Here is a 27,418-nt window from a genome sequence, read left to right on the forward strand (position 1 = left end):
TTACATTTATAGAAACAGGTCTCATAGGGGAAAGGTAAAAGTTTATTTAAACCTGTTTAGACCCACCAGCCTAACAGATGACTCCAGGAGACAGCAGGGGGACCCTGGGGTTCTGCATCCTCCTGAGCATTGGACTGGGCTCTTACCTGTAGATGGGGTCCTGCATCACCAGCATCTTGCTCTCATCCCATGTCCACTCCTTTTTCTGCAATAAAAGAAGCTATAAATGAATAAGTTAGGCTTGTCCTCAGCTACAGAACCAGGGCACACGTTGAACTCCTAATACTTATGCAAACACATGCATTTTGCTCCTGGCCTTTTTCCCTCTAAGAGGCCCAGAGTTGATTGCTCCAAAAGGGCAAGGGGAAAATGTCATGTGTCTGATCTGTTCAGTTTACTTCACAAGCACTTTAGGAGAGTGTCTATCCCTGGCAGAGAGTACAGGCAGGATCCAAAGAGGCCTCAGGGGACCACAGGCAGACGCTAAATAAACATTTCTTAGAGAAATTGCAAGGAAAAAAAGACTACACTTCACTCCAAGGAGGTGGGAGAAGAGGAATTAAAAGAAGAAAGGAGTAAAATAAAATGTGTGGAGGAGGCAATCATATGCAAATGAAATGTAATCCACCCTCTCTCCTTAATTTAAAGGGAAGGGGGAAAAAAACTCCACACAAAGGTGAGTTAACTAGTACATTTGAGGAATTACTCATAAATGGATAGTCATTCAGCTGTGGTTCTAACTTATTGTGAACACAATGGAAACCCCCTTTCCCCCTCAGGCAGCTGGGGATGAGGATAGGAATGGGGATGAGAAAATTCAAACAGCAGTGCAGGAAGTGATGAGTAGCACCCTAGTGTGAAGTTCAGCAGCTAATCACATCCCCTCAGGTCTGACCCCCAGGTTCAGGGACAGAGAACCATGTTCCACCTTCACTGGTCTTTGTCACAGACAGTGCTATCTAGGGAACTTGGGGAAGAAAACACTGATCTAGCTGGTGCATTGAAAATGGCAGTCCAGCCAGGTACAGTGGTACACATCTGTAATACCAGCTACTTAGGAGGCTAACTGCAAGTTCCAGACCATCTTTGGCAACTTAGTGAGACCCTGTCTCAAAATAAAAAAAAATTAAAATGATGTAGCTCAGTGGTAGGAGTGCCCCTGGGTTGAATCCCTAGTACTAAAAATCATTTTCACTCATCTACTGAAGACAAAGTCAAGAGAAGGCGGAGAGCAAGGAAGTATGTGTTGGATACTTTTGCTAGGTAAATTTGGCTAAGTGAATTTCTCAAATAGAATGCAAAGAGTGATCTCCTAAAACATATTAGGATTTGGAGATTGTCCAGAAGACTAGAGGAGACTATGTCCAGGCCTATAGAGCGACATTAGGAAGAAGCATTTTGTCAGCAGCTTTACCCAAACACAACATTATACACAACTGTCATACATCACATATACACATACACACTCTCACACATATACCATTTAATCATAATTTTGATTCAACATCAATGCAACAAATGAGGTGAATTCAGACTGGTTTACATTCACTATCAACCAATTCTGCCAGGCACAGTGGTGCACACCTGTATCTCAGCTACTCAGAAGGCTGAGTCAGGGGGATAACAAGTTTAAGTACAGTCTTGACAACTTAGTGAGACCCTGTCTTGAAATAAAAAAATAAAATGAAATAAAAAAGGGCTGGGGACATGGGTCAGTGGTAGAGCACCTCTGGGTTCCATCCCCAGTACCCCTAATCAATCAATTTATAAACTGTTTTTGTGAACACCCCTCACTTGACATGGTTCCCAAACTTCTATCAGAGTTGCCTTCTTTTTGTACACACTAGGTACTGGCCAGTATTCCCCTCAAAATCTAGTGCTTTGAACCATATCTCTGACTGGTTCACATATGGTCTAATCGGCATTTAATAGATACATGTTCTGTTCTCTATTCCTTTCATGACACCACTCTTAACCCAGACAGACTGGTTTACAGCCTCTTCAGTTCCCTCACAACCTGAATGGCACTCATGGGAGGCTTGTTTTCAACTGATGGACTAAAATTTTTCAGAGTTAAATTTCAGATACTTGGATATTTGCTTGTTTATTTATTTATTTGGTTCTATTGTAGATTGACCCAGGGGTGTTCTACCACTGAGCTATATCATAGTTCTTTTTGTTTTTTATTTTGTGACAGGGTCTTGCTAAGTTGCCCAGGCTGACCTCAAACTGCCTTACCCTTTCAAAGTAGCCACTATTTCTGGCTTGAATGCATACTTTAAACACAACATAATTGTCCATTATAGAGTTTACTTAAATAGCAAGATATGTTAAAAATATGATTGGATTTTGGGGCAAATTTATCATAACAATTTTTTACTTGTTTCAAGAGTACTTACAATTACTCATGACAACATATGATTGCTACCTAAAATCTTTGTCAGATTATTCTAACATCTCTGTCACCCTGCTGCTGGCATCTATTATCTTTATTTTTCCCCTACTAAAGTTGAAGTTTTTGTCACTGATAGTAAGGCAAGTGACTTTAACTGAAACCTGAATGACTATAGATAAGTGTGTATGTGTGGCACTGGAGACTGAACTCAGGGTGCTCTACCCCTGAGCCATTTCCCCAGTTCTTTTTTATTTTTTATTTTTGAGAGAGGGTCTTGTTAAGTCACTGAGGCTGGCCTTGAACTTGTCAGCCTCCTGCTTCGGCCTCCAGAGTCACTGGGATTACAGGTGTGAGCTGCCACACTCAGGTCTACATATTATTTATATTTTCTATTTTAACTATCATACTAGGACACTGCTCAAACAGGGGAAAGAGGAAAAGTCTACATTGTCACTGTCAGCAGAAAATTAAGTCCAGGTTTCCCACTTGACCTCTGCTGACACCTGAGAGAGAAAAGGGGTCCTTGTTATTGCTGGGTGTGGGTGGTACTTCTAACTCCCACTAAGCCTCCACTGGTGCTATCCTGGTTCAAAGGAGTACTTTGTTACTGATCTTCAAGTATCCTCCACTGATAATATATATTTCTGCATTATCATTTAGCTTCATTCCTATTGAGAAGCAGAGGACATCTAGGCTCTCCATATTGTCTCCAATGACACCACATGAGGAACAGGGGTGAGATGGAGTGAGACACTCATGATCAGCTGGCAGGGATGAAAGTCCTGGCATCCTTTTGTTTTTTTTTTTTTTTTTTTTTGGGTGCTGGGGATCGAACCCAGGCCCTTGTGCTTACAAGGCAAGCACTCTACCGACTGAGGTATCTCCCCAGCCCCAGTCCTGGCATCCTTTTCAGCCTTCTCTCATACTACCCAATGGGGTGATGCACCTCATGATGGTTCAGCAGTGGTGGGTGTCTAGGTTCCCACTCAGCCATGCTGCCTTGGGGTGAAGGAGGGCTGATTTTTCTGTGTTGTTTGGTTGAAGGAATGGCTATTGTCTACAAGTTTTTCTGCCTTGCTATGCTGCCCTTATCGTCCTTGTATGGGTAGAGAGAGCAGGATATTTTGTCTGTTCCCACTGGCATGTTTGGGTTGCCAGTTTCTTTAGCTCTGAATCTGGGATGTAGATAGGTGAAAAGAAAATTCAGGAAACTCACAACTATGTAATTCCTGGGGTTCCAAGGTTCCTGGTCAAGCTGTCTTTTGTCCACTGTTTAGAATCTTATGTTTGTTTTATATCCAGAGTTTTCAGTTGTATTTAGCAGGAGGAATGGGGGATATGTAGCTTTTACTTATTCCAAGGAGCAAAAATCTGATGTGTATATGTGTGTGTGTAGCTACACCAATGTAATTTTTTAAAAAGAACTATGGCTTCATGGGTTCCACCTCTTCAGGTTCAGGAATACAGGAGGTGAGGCCCTACTGTAATCTGTAGTGTTCACAAGCACTCGGGTGATTCTGATGTAGGATTCAGAGCCAGAATGAAGTGATTCTGGTGTAGGACTGTATATCAAAGAAAGATTAAAGTGAAATACCCAGCTAGAGGATTTCTTCCACATACTGTATGTTCCTGGGCATGTCTCAGTCAGGCCTGGTACAGGGAAGGTCCCTGACTTCAAAGACAAACAGTTGACCAAGAGCCCATGCTGTGCCTGGCCAGAGCCCACCCACTGTGCTACTCAATAAACATTCTCAGTGAGTTAAATACTCAGAGAGGCCCGTAGCAGAGTAGCTCTGCTCCTGAGGGAATGAATCCTTGCTTTTTTTTATACACTTACTTTCTGAAAAGTTTGTTCCTAGTATTCCTTGCTGCTCTGCTGAGATTTTCAAAGTTATCAAAATGACTCCATGTACTACAGAGGCCATTTCATGATGCTGCCACATCCATGGTTCCTTTCTGATCTGAGCAGCCCTCAAGAGGGTTCTGAGGGTGGACTATATGGTTTTTGCTGTGTGAAGCTAATAACAACCCTGCAAACCTGGCTGTCACTAGTGGGGCTCAGGATTAGTAGTCAGGTGTCTGCAAACACCACAGAGGGACTGGCACAAAACTGCCTGATCCCTGAGCTCCCAGATACAAAGACCCAGTTCTGCTCAATCAAATCCTCCGCTAAACCAAGGTTGAGCCCCCCAAGATGGTAGATGGTTTTCATGACCTGCTGCAAATATTTCCACTCAATCTGGCTGCAGTGCTAAGAAAGAGAATGCATTGAGTGCCAGCTTCTTTCGTCCTAGGCTACCAGCATGCCTCCATTAGCAAAAGTAGTCTGGACAAGACTCTTCTTTGCCTGCCTAAAGAATGAAACTAATGTGTTCATTAAGAGGAAAGAATAAGTGGCGACATAATACAGAACAACTGTTTTCCTTCTTTGGCATTCCTAAATAGGAGGATGGAGAGACCAGGTTCCCAGCTCTCCTTGTATTAATTTAATAAGAGTGAATATTGTCCAGGTATATAGAAGTCAGAAAATACTTTACTTTGGGGAGAATTCCCAGTATCCAAACAGAATATACTGAAGGTGGGGTGGGATGGGAGGACACAAAGATCTTTTTGACTACTTATTTTCCTTTTCTGAAAATCCCATTAAAATTCAGTCCTCTCCCTTTAAGGGTCTTATAGCAATCCTTGGATAAGTCTATTAAATCTATGAAGAGATTAGGAAATTATTGAGGTAATGCGAAGGGTTTAGGTAAAGCAGGAATTCACCTGTTTTTCTCTCTTATTTTTTTTTTCCTTTTTTTGAGGTGGGATTGAAACCAAGAGGGCTTTACCACTGAGTTTTAATTTTAATCTTGATACAGGGTCTCACTAAATTGCCCAGGTTGGCCTTGAATTTGCAATCCTCCTGCCTCAGCCTCCTGACTCACAGGGATTACAGACATGCACCACCATGCCTGGCTTACCAATGTTTTTGGTTATTCAAGAAACTAAGGCAAATGTGTTTGGAGCTTTTTAATCCAATTCCTTCAATACCCAAATGATAATCCAAGAACATTAGAATGAAGGATCTCCACCTCTCCTACCTGCCTCTTTCAAATAACACCCTGAGGTGTGTAGTCATGCTTGAGACAGGTGTCACCCCTGGTTATCAGCCTGGTCTAGACTAGAACCACGTTCTCCTTAAATTAGTTCTGACTCCAAGTCTCAGTAGGATTCAGTCAATTGTAGTACTATGAATAGCTTAACTTAAAGGAAGGTTCATCTTCTCATACCACTGTCTTAAATGAACACATTCTTTTCTCTTAGTCTGAGGTGGATTCTCTTTATCTCCTTTATTTGGCAAGCTTCTCCCCAAGCCCTTCTCTCCTGTTCTCCCCTACTGAGCAGACTTTTAGTTTTTAATTAAAAAATTAAATTAAAAGTCTCCCCAGACTTTTAGTTTTTAATTTTGAGAAAGGGTCTCAATATCTGGGGATGTAGCTCAGTAGTAGATGCCCTGGGTTCAATCCCCAGTTGGGTGGGGGGAAGGAGGAGGAGGAGGAGGAGGAGGAGGAGGAAGGGAGGAAGGGATGAAGGGAGGAAGGAAGGAAGGAGGGAAGGAAGGAAGGAAGGAAGGAAGGAAGGAAGGAAGGAAGGAAGGAAGGAACGATCGAAGGAAGAAAGGGAGGGAGAGAAGGAAATAAAGAAAGATGGAGGCAAAATTTAGAACTACGTGAGCTTTCTGAAGATAAACTGAATTTGACTGTAGTTACTTTTACTTTTCAATAATGTATCTCTGTCTTATGGTAAAATTCAACTTTGATTTATAATCCTGTAAAGCTAGTCATTAGTTTTTCCTTCCTATTTTCCTTCTCTTATTAATTTTTTTTCCTAAAAGTTTTCCTTAAAAAAGTATTTCCATATGAAAAAGGGGAAGGAAGTGGTTTCTTTATTGTTCTTTCTCTCTTTAAAATGCTTGCAGCTGGGCACAGTGGTGCATATCTGTAATCCCAGGGACTCAGGAGATAGTTCAAGGCCAGCCCAGGTAATTTATCAAGAATCTGTCTAAAAATAAAATAATAAGGGATGGGGATGCAGCTCGGTAGTTGAGTACCCTGGGTTCAATCCCTGGTATTTCATCCCCCAACCAAAGTCAGTGAGATACAGTAGATTAACTTGGAGGACAAATCTGCTTCATTTACTGGAAGTTGTGGTCACAAGAATGCACACTCAAAGGGGCAGTTACAGGGAGTTTAAACAAGGGCCCCAGATGCAGCTGCTACCTGAAGTCCATCATTGTACTTGGTTAGGCACCATGCTTTCCTGGGCTGCTCCCAGCAAGCACTGAACATGAAGAAATGCTAAGGCAAGCCTTGTTACTTGGGGATGACTTTGGCTGTGGAATCCCTAATGGCCTTACCGAGCCTTCCTTAGCACTGCTAAGAGACTTTCACCCAGCCTTCCTTCCTTCCTTCCTTCCCTTTTTCTGGCTCTTGGCAGTAGGCCTTCCCTGTGCTCTGACAGCTATCCCACTCTTTCCCAGTTGCCTCCCCACTTTCCCCCATAGGCTTTTAATTCCCATCTTTGCACTTGCTTGTTCATGTCAGACTAACATGGAAAGTGAGAAGGGAAAGAAACAGGAAATTCATCTTTACATGCTTCATTTTTAAAAATTTTTTTATTTTTTCTAATTTGTTGTACCTGCTTCATTTTTGATTCTCAAAACTGTCTTAGTTGATATGGGGAGAAAGCCTATTGTTCTATTTAAGGAAGAAACTTCTACATAATGCTTTCTTTTACATTATTAAAATTGATCCCCACCTGAAAGATGAATACTGAGGCTCAGGGAGTAACTTATATCCCTCTAAAATCACCTAGTCCAGTGGTAAATAAAATCTATCCCTTCTACCTCTAGACCCCATGTTCTCCTTGCTACTCCAAGCAAGTATTTCACTCCCCTTCACTCTGAAGAGAGAAAGGGGATAAAGGGCTGACTGTGTTTGTGTTGTTAAGACCAAGGAATGGAATAAAGCACATCCTTGATATAGGACCTTCTCTTTTCTTTATCTATTGAGTATGAATGTCAAGTCCTCCATGGAAATTCACAGCCATTTTGTCATTCCAAAAGCTCCTAGCAGGGATATTATATGAGAACTAGTTCAGAAGTAGGTCTGCCTGGAACATTGCCCACAAGAGAAAACAGAGTCAGGAATAATTATCACAGTCAACCTCCTTTTGAAAGCATAAACAGATATGGCATGTTTGAAGCCCTTTCCTAGGAGCCCAAAAGTGGAAAAGGGAGTCATACTGCTATTTACTATTCCTACTGGAAATCATCAGTAAGCATGTCCCAAAGTCTTCAAATTTTGCCATTTTTCATGCAGCATTATTCATATACCTGTCAGCAATGGTGACTTCTTTTAAAAACTTTACTGAAATTAAAAAAAAAAAAAAACTTGCAAAGACTATATAAACTTAGCTTGACAAGGTCTCCATGCTTCTAGGTAGAATGGGATTAGACTGAAAATAAAGTTATCTCCCACCTCCAGGTATAACCTATAGATATAGGAATATGCATTTAAAAATTGAGAATCTTCATAGAATTTGTTAACAAATCCTCACATAATGCATATAGGTTCCTAATACATCAATTTTAAAATTAGCAGGAAATAAAGAAAACCATGAAAGACAACATGGTGGAAAGAAGACTGTACTTAGTTAAGGGTGCAGATTCACACTCTGGTCCTGTCAGTGACTACCTGAGTGAGCTAGACACCCAGGTGGGGGTATCCCTGGAGCTATCTCATCTTCTGTTGCCAGATAAAATCAAATTAGTCCAGATCATTCTTTAAGTCCCTTCTCCTAAATTCTGGCTCTATAATTCTGAGTGCCCCTTTTACTTACCCAGTTAGATCTGAGTTCTATGTTTCCATAGTAACTAATACTATTGCTTGGGCAGGAAAATAGTTTCCTTATGATGTGATATCCCTGTGACAGAATGTAAGTTAGAATTTAAAGACAACACACACAAGTACATCATGCATGTGCAAGCATGCACACACAAACACACAGAGCAACATGGTAGCAGAAAGAACCTGCTTGGGGGTTTAAGCAAAACACACCTGGTTTGAACATTGACTTCAAAATGGATAGGACTTGAGATTTTGAACAAGTTGTTCAGTTTTCTTTCCCAAATGAACATAATAATGACATCTACCTCATGGGATATGTGAGGATTTAGTAAGTGTTACAGTACATCAAACAAGACTAGAAAACAGTAGGTACTCACTATCAGTGTCAGCTGTTATTAGCTATTATTAGTAGCTATTCCAATTATCATCTTAGTGTATAATTACTTCTATCAGTTTGCTCCCTCTCTCCTTCCACCTTCCCAAACCGATAAGATCTGAGAAAAGACAAGTTACCTGCCCCTAAAAGTTCACAACTTATGGGGGGGGAGAAATAACTCTAATGTGGGGCTGGAGATGTAGCTTCAGTGGTACAGTATGCTTAGCATGTATGAGGCCCTTGGTTCTATCTCAAGTACCAAAAGAAAAAAAAAAAAATTCCCCCAAACAAAAACGTCTCCAATGAAATGAAGAACTGTAATAGATCTAGTTTACACAGAGTGCCATTAAATATAGTTAACTTTGCTAGAAATGGTCCATATTTTGTACTCCTCTGTATCTTATACAGTTCTTAGAACATGATAGTCACACAACAAATATTTGTTAATGTGAATGATGGAGTCTTTCTAGAATGTTGCCTTAGAGGATCCCAACAAAGTTATTGGTTTATAAGAGAAATCACAAACTGCTAAGGCCCTCTGGGTTCTTTTGGAAAAATCCTTTGGATGAAGTTCAAGACTAATCTTTCTTATTCAGGATTCTCCCTAGCAAATGGTGGTATAGTATGATTCTAGAATTATAACAAATAATCATTATTATATACACAGAAAAGATAACTACTTGGGCCTAGTTGAGAGTTAAAGAAAATGTTCTGATGGAGAGACATCAAAGCAAAGCTAATTATCTTGATAACTGGTTCACACTACAAATTTGACCTAAGATTTGAAAGGAATTTATGACTCATTATGTGCTGGCATAAGTTCAAGAAGAGAGCATTTTTAGATACTTGTTGATATAACCAAAAAGATGGTTTTTGCATCTCAGTGAGATGATCACTATCTATTTCGCTATTGCCTGCACTAGTATAACACACCTGAGAATCAGAGTCACCTGAACAAGTCTTTCTACCACAATCTAAATTAGCAATTCCTACTGAAGCATTTCTGTATTTGGGAAAGGCTCTAATCTTTGTTGAGACTGATGGGAGAAGAGATGGGGAGAAGAATGTGATAATCAAAAGGAACAAACTAGACTTCATTATATCCTGTTGCTAAGTACTTATTTCTTTCTGACTTAATGACACTATCACACACAAATAATTTTCATTCAGTCAGCCAGCCAAGAGCCACAATTACTGAACACACTGTCCATGTACCAGGTAAGTGCTGGGCTCACAAAGATTGCCCCTTCCCTTAGAAAGTTCACTAGAGGTCAGGAGTCCCCTGTAAACATACCTCCCTCCTCAGACAGGAAGCACACCACCATTGACCAGTTACAAAACAAGCTATGAAAGGAGGACCTGTGGCTGCTTCAGGAGGCATGTGACTTCACAGGGACCCCTCCTGGCTTAGAGTATTGGAAGACATACAACAGAGCGAACCACCCAGCATCTAGAGTCTGCTTTCTCTGTTGCTTTCTCAAAAATTTGAATACATACAGGTGACCTATATCTATACACAAATTTAAAAGACACAGTTCCAGAGCTGTGCAGAGTATTTGAGCTAGAAAGTGAAAGTGATTGCCCAACATTTTTTACTTGAAGATCAGAAAGGCAGAATAACTTTCTCAGAGGACAGAACCAGGAAAGGAGGAGCCAAGACCAGAACAGGTCTTCTTGTCTCTGCTTAGGGCTTCCAACATGTCACACTGACCCAGTAAAAATCACCATGCTGTGTGCAGGAATAGAGGACTGTTCAACATCTTTGCCAACTAGTCCAGTACAGACACTGACCAACCACTAGACAATGCCAGTTGTACATGGCAGTGCTACCTTATGGATGAATATAAGCAATCGTTATTGCTACATCCATGGCTACCCAGCAAGGGCTCCAGGTTTTAACCTAATCATGATGGCCACAGGTGACATTTGCCAACTGCTTCATTTCCTTGGAGAAAATTGTGTACTTACACTATGGCATCTCTAGTCTCATTCTTGTCAGTCCTATAAACAGGGAGAAAGAGAGACTAAAAATGTGTGTGAGCATGGTGGTAGCATCATGCAGATATCAAAGGACTGTTGCATGGGAACAAGATGACAAAAAGGCTGATTGCTGTTAATGTGCATTCATCTGGCAGAGGCAACTGAAAATGTACACTATGATTAAAGGCATTATCCAAATCATAGCCACAGTCCTGAAACAGACACTGAGCGTGGGTGGAAGAAGCAAGGTGGGATGGGAGGCTCCTCTTTCCCAAGTCTGGCATCAGAAGAATTGGACCTAGGATCATCTCTTTCCTGGGCCAGCAGCAGGGTGAACACTGAAGATTACCAATCACATGGTTTCAAAGTGAGTTACAAATTCCCCAATTCCCTCAGGGAGATGCTACTCCAGAATAGCATTCCTGTACTTCATGGAAGGGAGGGCTGGCTTGTCTCCCAGATGATGCTCACCATTCTGCTGTCCTTATGTGCTTTGTGGCTTAACCTCAGTTTTCTTGTATGCAGAATGGAGGATACCACTGCATATGATGCATGATACATGGGGAGATAGTGATGTGGGAGATGAGAGTATCCCCAAAGGCAAAAGCATGAAGTCACTCCAAAATGGACAACATCAGAGGTATATAAAATTATCTAAAATGTACATATAACTACCAGGACAACAGACCTTGAAGTGTAACATAATTGAAAGTAAACAAAGATTATGTCAGACAAAAGTGTATGTGCATTGGGTGGTAGGGAGATTCTAGGACTAGCAGTTATGGAAGTAGAGAAGCTAGAGAGTTGTGGAAGGAAATCCTAGTATGGTCTGTTGGACAGACTCTAGGAACAGTATCTGCCCATCAGTGTCACTATAAACATCTAGTGGACCCAACTGTTGTAGAGTCTGAGGTCAGCAAACATTCCTATCATAGCCAACTCCCTCCACTTCTGGGCCCACTAAGCAACACTCTAATAATTTGCCTTTCACATCATTTGCCTTTATTTAAGAGAAAATGTGCTTGTCAGGCTAATGAGAGTATCTGGTCTAGAAGACTGTTTTATGTCTCAAAGTGAATTAAGAAACTGTTGATCCAGTTTGTACATCAGTCTCTTTTGAGCTCTGTCAATGTGAGTTAGCATCCTAAGGTCTAAAACTTCAAACTGATGAGTATGAGTTTCTTGGTCTGAAAAGTTGACAGTTCAGCCCCTGGCAAGGGAGGGGTCAGGTCAGTGAGGAAGTAGCTGGTTAAGAGAAACATCTACAAAGACTGATGAAAGGATGGGTGACAATGGGTGTACAGGCATCTTGTCACCTGGAAATTGCCCATGAATGGCAATTATGCTATCAGTTAGTACATGTGGGTGCTGCACCACCAGTTTCCTCACATGAAGGTCTGAATAAAGCAATTGGACAAGTGTGGCAAAAGCCAGTTTCCCTGAATTACAAGCTCAGGTTGCTTTGGCCCTTTCTTTCTGTGAGGATCTCTTGCTCAAGTTAATATTGTCAACATTCATAGTTTTAAGTTCAGGGTCTTAATACATATTAGTTTGCTTCAGCAACCTTCCTGCTCAGGAACTCCTGCGAGGACAGTATTCTCAAGATTGTCCCATGGCTACCCGCTGTATGCACACAAGTGAAGGGTGGAGAGGGGGCAGGAATGATCCCCAGGGCAGCAGCAAGTATAACAGGACACAAAGATGCACAGTGGGGACTGCAGGGCACCTGGGGTGGGGCTGAAGGTTGTCCCAGTGATAGAAGGGGACAGTATCTGAGGGAGCCTCCTCTTGTCCACTCCCCCACTAAACCTGATACATGTTGAGTATTCCTTATCCAAAATGCTTAGGACCATGATGGTGTATACCTGTAATTCCAATGACTTGGGAGGCTAAGGCAGGATGATCACAAGTTTGAGGACAGCCTGGGCAACTTAGCACAATCCTGTCTCAAAATTTAAAAAATAAAAATAAAAGGACTGGGATATAACTCAGGAGTAGAGCACCCTGGGTTCAGTCAAGAAAGGAGGAGAAGACCTCATCAGATAAGGATAGGGGTGATTATGTCTAGAAAATATTCTAGAAGGAAAAAGTATCCCACGTCTACCATCCCTACTTCCCTCTTCACCACAGTTTCTGGTTCAGAGTCACTTACCTTTTTCTTTTTCTTCAGAATCACTTTCACTCCATCCACAGAAACCATAATGCTCACTTTCTTTTTCTTGATGTTCTTGGCTTTAAACTCATACTGAAAAGGAGAAGAGAACAAAGAGATATGATCTGATTAGAACAGTGCATCTTCAGGACCCCAGCTAGCCTACAGAGGGCCACAGGGGGGCCTAGGGGGCTGGCGCAGTTCCTGGGCACAGGGAGCAACTCAGGGAATGTAAAAGCAGGTGGATGTCTGCAGGCAGGGGCTGTCAGGCAATCCTAGGTTAGAACAGGGACCCTGAATGATCATCAGTTCTACCACCTGGCCAGCAGCTCAGACAAAGGAACAGAAAACACCCCAATGAGATGGACCTAATCCATCCTACTGAAATGAAAATATAGCCTACTTTGAAAATCTCATCAACATATCAGAACCTTCCCTCCATAACTTATTTTATCATTTAATGACTCTGTCAGGAAAGAATTCCTGTGTCTAACCAAATGCTGCTGGAACTCCATTCTATTCCTGGTGGAGATTAAGAAGAGCTCACCCCCAGTCTTCATACTTCATATTAGGACTTCTTACATATGAAAAAAACAGTTATGAATATTTTTGTTGGGGGCAGGCAGGGACTGGGGATTGAACCCAAGTGCACTTTACCATGAGCTGCATTCCCAAATCTATTCCTTTTTTAAAATTTATTTTGAGATAGAGTCTCACTATGGTGCCCACGCTTGTAAACTTACATCTTCCTGCCTCATCTTCCTAAGTGCTGGGATTATAGGTGTGCATCATGGTGCTCAGCACAACCCCTATATTTAAAACTCACATTTGCAGTTCTGGACAGGCTGCTCCAACTATAGCTCCAAACTGTTGAGGAATGTTTGCCCATCCATAATCCCATATCTTTCTGTTATATTTTGGCATTCATACCCATTTCTTATGCTTGCAACAGCTTTTCAGAACTGGTGGTCAAATTTTGCCTTGTCCACAGTAAATTATATTCTGAGAAATTCTTCAGTTTATTAAAACCCTTTTTGCCAGGCACAGTGGCACATACCAGTAATCCCAAAAACTGAGACACATGGGCAAGGGAATTGCAAGTTCAAGGCTAACCTCAGTAATTTAGTAAGGCCTTCAGCAACTTAGGGAGACCTTGTCTCAAAATTAAAAAATAAAAAAGACTGTGGAAGCAGCTCAGTGGTAAAGTACCCCTGGTTTAATCCCAGCAGAATGGGAGAGTTCTGTGTCCTGGAGTCTGGCTTTGGATAGGACCCCAGCCCATGTAACACAGTCCCCTCTAGGTCAAAAGTGGGAGTGCTGAAGGCTAGATTTGGTCTGATTGGCATGCACTTGAGGACACAGCTCCAGCTCACAGAGTATAGTCCTGACTGCACCCTTCTGTTCGACTCTAGTGCTGGATGAACTGAAATGTTCTTTGGGTGGAAGAACTGGAATGGCAATCTGTGAATGGGCTCACTTTGGCCATCTGCCTACTGAAGAGGTGAACCAGCCACTTTTCCTCACCACACCCACATTTACCTCGGCTCTTTTGGACTTTAATAAACATAGATTTCTAGCTACACCTCCTCTGGAACAAGTCACTAAATCAGGGTTGCTCCTGTAGCCACTGGAGCACAGAAGGGGGTGTTCCAATGAACTCCATGGAAGTTAAGAGTGTAGAAGTCTGGAAACACCCACGAGGAGGACAAAACTTGCCTTAGATAGGTCAATTGTCAAATATTATCCATTTTGGTCTCTTCCAGTATGTCACTTTCACTTGTTCCACACACTTCCTTCTTGCCCTTCCACAGCAACAAAATCAAAGTAGAAATGTTAGCTCTCTGTCTCTGCAAGGGACTACGTCATTCTCCCCAGCCTGGGTTTTAGAGAACAAATTATCTGCTAAGCTAGACCCTCAAATGTCTTCTCCAGAAGAAACTTGTAGTTGACTATACTTACTTTCTTATTTGGTCTACCTCCCAATTGATTTCATGTTCCCAAGACCTTCTATAATCAAGAACCAACACCTAAGCCTGCCAAGAGGCACCCAGCCAGCTCATTGCTTGTGTATCTGGAACTTTAACTATTTCTACAGTTAGTGTTTTGACAAGTTTGGCCATGCCTTTAATACCTTCATCTTAAGAATTCAAAATGCAGCTAAACATATTCTTGGAAATTAGAAAACACTCTCTAATTCAATCACCATGAACATACTCCCAGACAGCTCTTACAGGACACAGCGACTACATAGAAAAGCATTACCCACTTTTTCCCTAGAATCTCCGTAACAGTGAAAACACAGGTGCTCCTTACAATAGCTGGTGGAATGTTTAGAGATAAAGAGGGTTGAGAGAGGCAGAAAGCAGGTCTACAGGTCCTATCACAGCTGCCATTACTACCTGAGTGTTGTCTCTTAGGTTAGTCATACTGTATCTATTCTACCTGCTTCCTGATGTCCCAAACCCCTTCCAACTGCAGAATTAGAATTAAATTGCACTTCTGTTAGAAACATTGGACATGAAGGAAAATCAAGTATCTGAAAAGATTTAAATATTTATCATGAAGTCATTTGTTTCTATGGCAATTACACTTCGCTTAGATGACATGATACCATGTTATCATGCTCTTTAAGGGGAAAACAGGTTTGAAGAAAAGGGTGGCAATTCAGTAACCAGGAGAACACAGAAGAGAAGAGCTCTTGGGGACAAGTCCTCCTTTTTCCCAGACTGCTGCTCTGAGGTGGAGTGCTGCCTGGGCAGGCAGGCTTGGGAGGAAGCATCTGTGTTCCTTGGGACAAGAATCCAATCTGCTCAGAATTTGCCAGGAGCTGAAGAACAAACAGGACTGCTGGTGCCACTGTCTGTGGCCCATGCCAGTCCCAGAGTATGTGCCAACAGGCCTGGCCCTCTACCCACTGACTAGGCTGTTCTGATACATTTGCTTTGCTGGCGAGAGCTCCACCAGCAAATGCAGATTAAGCCCTACAGGACCTGACCTTTGAGGGAACAAAACAATACAAGTCCAGGAATACTAACTACAGATTGGAAAGCCTACAAGTATTTGGGATTTGTAAACAGAGCCTTGGGGTCTTGTGTTGAAATAGCAGCCATAGAACTTAGTGTCCTGTGCCAGTCAGTGAAGCCCAGGAAGGGGAGCCTGGGTAGAGTAACCAACAAGAGCCAAGAGTAAACACTCAACAAGTGACATGAGAGGAACATTGACTGGATGCCAGAAGAGCTGCTTCCAGAGCAGCAGCCTGGCTTCTGAGCATCTCCTGATTCCCAGAACTCTTTCCTAACCCAACATGTCCCAGCCTCTGTCACTAGGTATCTAAGGAGGGGATGCAGGAAGTCTACAGCAGCAAAGTGGGTGAAACAGTTAAGATGGACATCTAATGAAGGGACCAGTCCAGTCTTGGCCTGAAACTATACTGCAAAAATAGAAGTAACAAAATTAATTTCTTAGAGAAGTAGGAGTTGAGGCTATCAGCTGGTACACACGCACACACACACACACACACACACACGCACAAACACACACACACACTCTCACTCTCTCTCACATACACCACTGTGTAGTTCCCCAGAGAATCCCTGGATGTAGCTATTTCACATACCTATAATCTCAGAAACTCAGGAGGCTGAAACAGGAGGATCTCAAGTTCAAGGCCACCCTGGGCAACTTAGTAAGACCCTGTCTCAAAATAAAAAACAACAAGGTCTGTGGGTACAGCACAGTGTAGATCCCCAGTACTGGATGTTTGACAATAGCTGTTTTTTTTTTTTTAATTTATTTTTATTGTAAACAAATGGGATATATGTTGTTTCTGTTTGTACATGGAGTAACAGCATGCCATTTGCATATTCATACATTTACATAGAGTAATAATGTTTGATTCATTCCGTTATTTTTTTTCCTTCCCCCACCCCTCCCACCTCTCTTTTCCCGCTATGCAGTCCCTCCTTCCTCCATTCTTCCCCCCTCCCACTCCCTATTATGTGTCATCATCCACTTATCAGTGAGATCATTCGTCTTTTGGATTTTTGAGATTGGCTTATCTCACTTAACATGATATTCTCCAATTTCATCCATTTGCCTGCAAATGCCATAATTTTATTATTCTTTAGAGCTGAGTAATATTCCATTGTATATATATATACCACAGTTTCTTTATCCATTCATCAATTGAAGGACATCTAGGTTGGTTCCACAGTCTGGCTATTGTGAATTGAGCAGCTATGAACATTGATGTGACTGTATCTCTGTAGTATGCTGATTTTAAGTCCTTTGGGTATAGGCCGAGGAGCAGGATAGCTGGGTCAAAAGGTAGGTTCATTCCAAGTTTTCTAAGGAATCTCCACACTGCTTTCCAGAGTGGCTGCACTAATTTGTAGCCCCACCAGCAATGTATGAGTGTACCTTTTTCCCCACATCCTCTCCAACACCTGTTGTTGCTTTTATTCTTGATAATCGCCATTCTAATTGGGGTGAGATGGAATCTTAGTGTAGTTTTCATTTGCATTTCTCTTATTACTAAAGATGTTGAACATTTTTCCATATGTTTGTTGATTGCTTGTAGATCTTCTTCTGTGAAGTGTCTATACATATCCTTAGCCCATTTGTTGATTGGGTTATTTGTATTCTTTGTGTAGAGTTTTTTGAGTTCTTTCTATATTCTGGAAATTAGTGCTCTATCTGAAGTATGAGTGGCAAAGATATTCTCCCACTCTTTAGGCTCTCTCTTCGCATTGATGATAGTTTCCTTTGCTGAGAGAAAGCTTTTTAGTTTGAATCTATCCCAGTTATTGATTCTTGCTTTTATTTCTTGTGCTATGGGAGTCCTGTTAAGGAAGTCTGATCCTCAGCCAACAAGTTGAAGATTTGGACCTACTTTTTCTTCTATAAGATGCAGGGTCTCTGGTCTGATTTCAAGGTCCTTGATCCATTGTGAGTTGATTTTTGTGCAGGGTGAGAGATAGGGGTTTAGTTTCATTCTCTTGCATATGGATTTCCAGTTTTCCCAGCACCATTTGTTGAAGAGGCTATCTTTTCTCCATTGCATATTTTTGGCACCTTTGTCTAGTATGAGAAAATTGTATTTATTTGGGTTTGTGTCCGTGTCCTCTATTCTGTACCATTGATCTCCCTGTCTATTTTGGTGCCAATACCATGCCATTTTTGTTACTATTGCTTTGTAGTATAGTTGAAGTACTGGTATTGCGATACCCCCTGTTTCATTCTTCCTGCTAAGGATTGTTTTAGCTATTCTGGGTTTCTTATTTTTCCCGATGAATTTCATGATTGCTTGCTCTATTTCTGTAAGGTACATCATTGGGATTTTAATTGGAATTGCATTGAATCTGTATAGCACTTTTGGTAGTATGGCCATTTTGACAATATTAATTCTGCCTATCCAAGAACTTGGGAGATCTTTCCATCTTCTAAGGTCCTCCTCAATTTCTTTCTTCAATGTTTTGTAATTTTCATTGTAGAGATCTTTTACCTCTGATTAAAATGATTCCCAAGTATTTTATTTTTTTTCAGGCTATTGCAAATGGAGTTGTTTTCCTCATTTCCCTTTCAGCTGTTTCGTCACTTGTGTATAAAAAATGCTTTAGATTTATGTGTGTTGATTTTATAGCCTGCTATTTGCTGAATTCATTGATGAGGTCTAGAAGTTTTCTGGAGGAGGTTTTTGGATCCTCTAAATATAGAATCATGTCATCAGCAAATAGTGACAGCTTAAGTTCCTCTTTTCCTATTCATATCCCTTTAATTTCTTTGGTCTGCCTAATTACTCTGGCTAGAGTTTCGAGGACAATGTTGGATAGAAGTGGTGAAAGAGGACATCTCTGTCTTGTTCCCGTTTTTAAAGGGAACGGTTTCGGTTTTTCTCCATTAAGAATGATGTTGGCCATGGGCTTAGCATAAATAGACTTTACAATGTTGAGATATGTTCCTACTATCCCTATTTTTTCTAGTGTTTTGAGCATGAAGGGGTATTGTATTTTGTCGAATGCTTTTTCTGCATCCATTGAAATAACCATATGATTCTTATCCCTAAGTCTATTGACATGATGGATTACGTTTATTGATTTACGAATGTTGAATCATCCTTGCATTCCAGGGATGAACCCCACTTGATCGTGGTGCACAATTTTCTGAATATGTTTTTGGATACGGTTTGCCAATATTTTGTTAAGGATCTTTGCATCTATATTCATCAAGGATATTGGTCTATAATTTTCTTTCCTTGATGTGTCTTTTCCTGGTTTGGGTATGAGGGTGATATTAGCTTCATAGAATGAGTTCAGTAGGGTACCCTCCTTTTCTATTTCCTGGAATACTTTGAGAAGTATTGGAATGAGTTCTTCTTTGAAGGTCTTGTAGAACTCAGCTGAGAATCCATCTGGTCCTGGGCTTTTCTTGGATGCTAGGTTTTTAATGGCTTCTTCTATTTCATTGCTTGATACTGATCTGTTTAAATTGTGTATGTCCTCCTGGTTCAGTTTGGGAGGAGCATATGTCTCTAGAAATTTGTCAATGTCTTCGGTAGTTTCTATTTTGTTGGAATACAGATTTTCAAAGTAGCTTCTCATTATGTTCTGTATCTCAGTGGTGTCTGTCGTGATATTTCCTTTTGCATCATGTATTTTAGTAATTTGAGTCTTCTCTGTCCTTCTCTTTGTTAGTGTGGCTAAGGGTTTGTCTATTTTGTTTACTTTTTCAAAGAACCAACTTTTTGTTTTGTCGATTTTTTGAATAGTTTCTTTTGTTTTAGTTTCATTGATTTCAGCTCTGATTTTAATTATTTCCTGTCTTCTACTACTTTTGCTGTTATTCTGTTCTTCTTTTTCTAGGGCTTTGAGCTGTAATGTTAGGTCATTTAGTTGTTGACTTTTCATTCTTTTCTGGAATGCGCTCCACGCAATGAATTTTCCTCTTAGTACCGCTTTCATAGTGTCCCAGAGATTTTGATATGTTGTATCATTGTTCTCATTGACCTCTAAGAATTTTTTAATCTCCACCCTGATGTTTTTTGTTATCCATGTTTCATTCAATAGCATATTATTTAGTCTCCAAGTGTTGGAGTAATTTCTCTTTTTTATTTTGTCATTGATTTATACTCTTAGTCCATTATGATCTGATAGAACACAAGGCAGTATCTTTGTTTCGTTGCATTTCCTAAGGGCTGCTTTGTGGCATAACATCTGGTCTATTTTCGAGAAGGTCCCATGTGCTGCTGAGAAGAAAGTGAATCCGCTCGTTGATGGATGGAATATTCTACATATATCTATTAAGTCTAGGTTATTGATTGTGTTATTGAGTTCTACGGTTTCTTTGGTTGGATTTTGTTTGGAAGATCTATCTAGTGGTGACAGTGATGCATTCAAGTCACCCAGAATTATTGTGTTGTGGTCTATGTGATTCCTGAAATTGAGAAGGATTTGTTTGATGTACAGGGATGCACCATTGTTTGGGGCATAAATATTTACTATGGTTATGTCTTCCTGATTTATGGTTCCCTTAAGCAGTATGAAATGTCCTTCTTTATCTCTTCTGATTAACTTTGGCTTGAAGTCCACTTTATCTGATATAAGGATGGAAACCCCCGCTTTTTGACTGAGTCCATGTGCATGGTAGGTTTTTTCCCATCCTTTCACCCTTAGTCTGTGGATGTCTTTTTCTATGAGATGAATCTCTTGCAGGCAGCATATTGTTGGGTCTTTCTTTTTAATCCATTCTGCCAGTCTATGTCTTTTGATTGATGAGTTTAGGCCATTAACGTTCAGGGTTATTATTGAGATATGATTTGTATTCCCAGACATTTGACTTATTTTTGGTTTTTAAGTTGGCTTGGTTTCTCCTTTGAGTGGTTTTTCTCTAAGGTAGTTCCTCCCTTTGCTGACCTACATTGTTGTTTTTCATTTCCTCCTCATGGAATATTTTGTTGAGAACATTCTATAGTGCAGGCTTTCTATTTGTAAACTGTTTTAACTTTTGTTTATCATGGAAGGATTTTATTTCATCTTCAAATCTGAAGGTTAGTTTTGCTGGGTATAGGATTCTTGGTTGGCAACCATGTTCATTCAGAGCTTGAAATATGTTGTTCCAGGTCCTTCTAGCTTTTAGAGTCTGGGTTGAGAAGTTGGCTGCTATCCGTATTGGTCTCCCCCTATATGTAATCTGATGCTTTTCTCTCGCAGCCTTCAAAATCCTATCTTTATTTTGAATGTTAGGCATTTTCATTATAATGTGCCTTGGTGTGGATCTGTTGTGATTCTGTGCATTTGGTGTTCTGTAAGTCTCTTGTATTTGATTTTCCATTTCATTCTTCAGGTTTGGGAAATTTTCTGCTATTATTTCATTGAATAGGTTTTTCATTCCTTTGGTTTGTATCTCTGTGCCTTCCTCAATCCCAAAAATTCTTAAATTTGGTCTTTTCATGATGTCCCATCTGAAGTTCTTTTCTGACATTTCTTCTAACATACTGCCATTGGATTCTATTAATAAAGAATCTAGATTTGTTTGGATCATTTTCTTCCCTTGTTTTTTCATGTTGTTCATATATCTTCCCCTCTAGGAGTGCAGATCTGGGGTATTGCAGATTTCCCCCTATAGGCTTATAGTGGCCCTATAGGTTTCCAAAACCCTTTCTTTAAGGGGAGATCAATATTAGCAGTGCCCAAATCAGGCATTATGCAATCCTAGACCAAATATGGGGACAATAACAAAATTGTCATAATATACAGAATGAGTTCAAATATTATCTTCGGTAAAACAAATAGGTTTGCAATAAGGTCTGCAGTTTCTAATGGAGGATAAAGAGGATGCAGAGGGATGTAGAATGTGGCTGTTAATGGGATAAGAAAATAATATACAGAAGTTCTAGAAAATAGAAAGGGTGAGAGTGTAATCAAAAGAAATCGAATGTTAGCATGCAAAAAAGGGAGAAAGAGACTCTGAGGGAACAGGTAAACAAAAGGAAAAAAGAGCAAGAAAAGTAAAGAAATAAAGACAAATTTTTTAAAAAGGAGAAAAAAGAAAATCTACTGTATAACAGTCATATACTAATGAAACCTCCCAGTATTCAGTAGCCTGATGCATGAGAGGTACCTGATAATGAGCTTCAAGCCTCCAGCAGGCGTCTCAGGATGGGATTTGCCCCACCCAAAGATCTGAGCTAAGGCTTCCAGGATTATCCAAGATGGCCACTCTGGCTTCGAAATGTGTTGGCAAATGGGGAGCTGCAGCTCAGGGGTGGACATGGTCAGCTGGAGGTCCTGGAGACGGGATGCGGTTGGTTCAGCAGGGGTCCTGGAGGTCCGGTGTGTTTGGTGTGGTTGTGGGATCCTGGAGGCCAGGTGCAATCAGTCGGTCTGGGGTCCTGGTGATAGGGCGCAGTCAGTTGGTCTGGGGGTCCTGGCGGCAGGGAGCAGTCAGTCGATGTGAGGGCCCCAGAGGCAGGAAGTGATCGGTTGGGCTGAGGTATCCTGGAGACGGGGCTCAGTCAGTCCGGCCAGGGGTCCTACGGGGCCTGGCTGTTGTCTCAAAATAGCGGCAGCCACATGTAATCACACCTGCAGGTACTGTAACAGTGAACTTTCAGGCGACAGCAGGCAGCTGGTGCTCCACTGGTGGTCGGTGATCAGTTTGCTGACTGTTGTCAGGCGATCGGGAGGTGAACCTCGTGTGTTGGGTGATGGATAGGAGTAAGGCAGGCGATGGACAGGCGAGAGGCAGGCAAATGGCGGATGATAGGCGCCTGACAGTGAGCAATCTGCACTCAAAAAAGGCATCAATATGCTGGCAGACTGCAGGTCATCACAGCAGACAAATGGAGTAAACACCAGGGGATTGATAAGCAGCAAAAACTGCTTCACCGAGAAACAGATATCCTCTGTTTGAAACCGGAGTTACGGAGCGACAAGGAACATAGCCTCCCTCTAGTCTGCCATCTTAGATCTTGCCTCAATAGCTAGTTTTTAACAAAAATATTTTTGTTTTCCACATGAACCCTGGTTCCTTAATTACCTAGACTACAAATAATTTGGCTCATAAAATACATTCTCACCTGCTTCACAGGGAAACTCACTTTTCCCCCACTCCTTTCTTAAACCAAGTGCATCAACCCTGGGACCATCTTATAAGGGGTTGTACTTTAAGAGCTTAATAACAGCCAGGAACAGTGGTGCATGCTTGTAATCCCAGCCACTTGGCAGGCTAAGGCAGGAGGAGCAAAAATTCAAGGTTAATCCAGACAACTCAGAGAGACCCTGTCTCGAAATAAAATATAAAAAGGACTGGGGCTACAGTTCAGTAATAGAGCACCCCCATGTTCAATCCTCAGTATCAAAAAAAATTTTTTTAATAGAGTTTAATAACCCACATAGTAAGTTACAAAATCTGAGGACTGCCATGTTCATGATAGCCAAAATGTGGAATCAACCCAAGTGCCCATTAATGGATGAATGGATACCCAAAATGTGGTCTATACATTTCATGGAATTTTATTCAGCCCTAAAAAGGAAGGAAATTCTGATACATGCCACAACATGGATAAACCTTGAAGATATCATGCTAAGTGAAATCAGCCAGTGACTAAAAGACAAATATTTTATGATTCCACTTCTGAGGTACCTAGTACTATCAAATTTGTAAAGACAGATAGTAGAGTGATAGCTTTCAGAGACTGAGGGAAGGAGGTACTCTGCAGCTAGTGTTTAAAGGGTACAGTTTCAGTATTTTTTAATTATTATTTTTTTTACAGACTGCATTTTGATTCACTGTACACAAATGGGGTACATCTTTTTATTTCTATGGTTGTGCACAATGTAGATTCATACATTCAAGTAATCATACATGTACATAGGGTAATGATATCTGTCTCATTCCACCATTTTTCATATCCCCCTCCCTCTATGTAATCTAAAGTTCCTCCATTCTTCTCTCAACCCCCAGTCCCCCACCCCCATTATATATCATCATTCACTTATCAGGGAAAAAATTCTGGAGATGGATAGTGGTGACAGTGGTACAACATGTAAATATATACTTAATGGCACACAACTGTCCATTTAAAAATGGGTAAGACAGTAAATTTTATGTTATGTATACTTTACTACAATAAAGATACGAAACCTGAAACACTGTACAATAAACACATTTCTGCTCCCAGTAACTGTACTTTAATTCTGCTTGCAAAAGAATATTTCTGCAACTCCCCCACATGCAAGTTAAACATGCCATACTTTTCTGTACTACCCTCTAATTGCATTTGCTAATCCCTCTGGTTAGAATGCTCTCCTCAAACCTAGGGAACTCCTGCTTATTCTAAAATATTAGCTCAGGCTTCTCCACAGTGAGGTCTTCAGGGTCAATGACCTTTTCCACTTCCTTCCAGGGAGTTGCTCACTCTATCCACTTGGTTAGGACAGTCATATGTGTGCCTCAGTTATTATTCACTGTAGATTGGTCATTTACCTATTTTCCTGGAAGGCCAAGCCCTCCTTGAGAACAACAACAAAAAAAGTCTTACATATAAGAAAATAGCACCAGAACTATACAAAGGTAATAAACAAAGGAGTTATTCACAGAGCCCAAGAAAAGCTAACGCTGTATACAAAGGTAATCTTTCCAGAAATTAACTGACAATTTAAGTTACTAAAACATGAATTGCAAACCATGGCACAAAGACTTTAAGATCTGATCTTCTTTAAATTGTCCATATCCACAGCACATTGCTGAGCAGCTTATCTATGTTTGATAGATACTTCTTTAAATAAAATTATTTATTACTGTCATTATTGATCAAATCATTTATAATCATTTTATTGTATAGTTAGGAGCAATGAATGGGGGAATGGTCATGCAGAACTACTTCCATTTTCTGGGCTACCAAGTTTCCCTAATCCTATGGTCTGAATCTGGGATGTCCCCAGAAAAACTTGTGTGTTGAAAGCATGATCCCCAATGCAGTGAGGTTTAGAGGTGAGGCTTTAGGCAATGACTAATCTATTAATGGATTAATCCATTTGTTGGATGGACTACTAGGTGATAAATGCAGGCAGGAGGAATTAGGTCACAGGGAGCTTTGGTCTTGGACTACATCTGTCTGTAGCCCCTTTCTCTCTTTCTCTTTGTTTCCTGACTGCCATGAACTGAGAAACTTTCCTTTGCCATGAATTTTCTGTCTTGGAGACTTCTGACCATGGACTGAATCTCTGAAACCATAAGGCAAAATAAGACCTTTCCTCCTCTAAGTTGTACTTGTCAGGTATTTTGGTTGCAATGACAAAAGACTGACTAACATCCCTAAGATCTAGTCCCTGATCCACAGGAACCAGAATGTGGAGCACAATGGTCCAAGAAACCACTGACACCAATGTGCAGCTCAGTGACTTGTAGTATTCATTTATAAGTAGTCTCAGGAACTAGCAAGACCTAGATCAATGTTGGCTCTGAACCCAAATTTCAGAATATCCATACGGATTCTTGGAAAATCTGGGTAGTAAAATTTATTTTCCATCTGTCAACTTCAACCTCAGCATCACTTATTTCAGCAATAGACATATTACTGAAAACTGGGCATAAGTAAAATCTCTATGAGCTGCAAAAAAAAAAAAAAAAAGGAACCAGGGAAGCTACTACTCATTGTCCTTAATGAAGGGAAAATCCATTGTCCTTATATCATATTGAAGTGTAGTACTGCCTAGCTCTGAAGACCAAGAAAGCATAAAACTCAAGTTCTAATCCCACTTGGGATACCTGATTTAAACAAACAACAACAAAGGCAGAATCTCAGACCCAGCCCTTGGAGATATTCATTCAGTAAATCTGGAGTAGGGCCAAAAGTTGGCATTTTTATTATAAGCCATAATATAGATCACAATTTTCAGAAACACTATGTGAGCCATAGTAGAATTATCACATATCTTCAATTGCATCAAGAATTGCCTTAGAGGGGCTGGGGGTAACTCAGTGGTAAAGCACTTGCCTGGCATGTGTGAGGCACTGGGTTCCATCCTCAGCACCACATAAAAACAAATAAATAAAAGTTATTTCATCTGTCTCCAACTAAAAAAATATTTTAAAAAAAGAATTGTCTGAGGCTAAATCAATGTGTCTTGATTCTATATGTATATCTGCTAAGGGTAGCTATTATTGTAACAAAATACAAATTCCAATGAAAGTACCACTGCTATTTGCTATCATCCATTTTCTAAATCAAGGACTGCTAAAATCACCACTATCATGGTAGAAGGGAATTCTGCTGGGTGATAAATATCACATGTTCATGCATTATATCTCATACATTTTGTATGTTCAAAATACTTCATCAAAAATATTTTAGAGGTCAGTGAATTTTATAATATGTGTAATTATAATGCATCACTAAAATTTTCAAAGAGTAAATGCTATTCAAAATTTTTTTAGAGAAGCTCTTGTGTTTGATACATTTAGGATCACAAATTTTGACCAAACTTTTCACCATATTGGGAAGAAGCCAGTGCTCAGGGATAGCTAAAGACTTCCCCAGATCTGTTAGCAAAAAACCCAAGCCTGAAATCCACATTTCCTGATTCTCAGCTCTCTGCTTTATATGTTTCTCAACCTCTCTCCTCTCTCTCTCTCTCTCTCTCTCTCTTTTTTTGGACCAACCCAGAATTCCTGCTCCATGAAATAAAATCATTCATTTACTCCCTCTTTTCATTTGGTACATGTTTTTTTTTAAATAATTTTTTTACATAAAAATCAATTTTTTATGAAAAGAAGCATCATAAACAAACTTTTTTAAAAAAAGACAACTAAGGGAAATTTACAGCTCATATCACAAAGAGCTATCCTTCCTAACATGTAAATTGACAAAATCAAAATGCTTTCAAAACACAGAAAAAGGAAATAAAATTCAGTACACATTTAATGAGCTTTCATGTGTATCTGACCTCCATCTTATAACAGGAAACAAAAAGGGTTCAATGTAAATTAACTTTATAGGATCAGGAACATTTCCAGGTTTCTCAATAGAAAACCAAAAGTCCCCCGCCCCCAACACACACTATTTTTCCCTCACTAATCACACTACCTGCCCTCATTTCCTACCCTCTTCCATGCCCAGGGACACATGTCAAAAACTTGAGAAGGGTACAAAATACTAATAAGGTTATAAAAATGGTAAAGGGGCCTTCTGAATGTAAGGAGAAGTAAGAGGTATAGTTTAGTCGCAAAGCACCTGCCCAGCATGCGCAAAGACCTGGGTTCAATCCTAGTATTGGAAAAATAAAAAATAAAAGAAAGAGAGAGTTAGAGAATGTACAGAGGATTACTAGGCAGGAAACAGCCAAGTTCACTGGTGTTTGGAACATTGGGAAGGTTGGGGAGAGACTCATCCAAACACAGATGTTCTGTGGGTGGGAAGAATTTTCAGTGTCAAGAGACCAGTATGATGGGAGAGGGCAAATTAAATAGGCCCTCAAATGGAAGACAGTGGCAGCCTCAAGCATAGGCAATTTGGGGTTGTGTACTCAAGAGAATCCCTGAATGGTGGCTGCTCCTTGTAGAGAGAACACCAGACAGGATCTGGAATACAGCCTTCACTTTTTTTCTGACTGGGAGCATGTTGA

At 40.5% G+C, this 27,418-nt stretch overlaps 1 protein-coding gene across 7 annotated transcripts in view; it reads right to left on the bottom strand.

Annotated features, from left to right (window-relative positions):
- The window catches only part of LOC124985172 (carboxyl-terminal PDZ ligand of neuronal nitric oxide synthase protein-like), a 330,263-nt gene that overhangs the window by 93,220 nt on the left and 209,625 nt on the right, over positions 1-27,418 (bottom strand). For 6 of the 7 annotated variants that reach the window (XR_007108816.1, XM_047553676.1, XM_047553682.1 and 3 more), the window contains 2 exons: positions 12,795-12,887; positions 147-220 (listed from right to left, as the gene is read on the bottom strand). Coding sequence is in view for 6 of the 7 variants with exons in the window: in XM_047553676.1 (XP_047409632.1) it covers positions 147-220; positions 12,795-12,887 (167 nt within the window). In the remaining variant the exon portion in view is untranslated. The remainder of the gene's footprint in view (positions 1-146; positions 221-12,794; positions 12,888-27,418) is intronic. The other variant, XM_047553666.1, reaches the window with a different exon arrangement.

The sequence above is a fragment of the Sciurus carolinensis genome, chromosome 1, assembly GCF_902686445.1.
Source record: "Sciurus carolinensis chromosome 1, mSciCar1.2, whole genome shotgun sequence".
In the NCBI taxonomy this organism is placed as follows: Eukaryota; Metazoa; Chordata; class Mammalia; order Rodentia; family Sciuridae; genus Sciurus; species Sciurus carolinensis.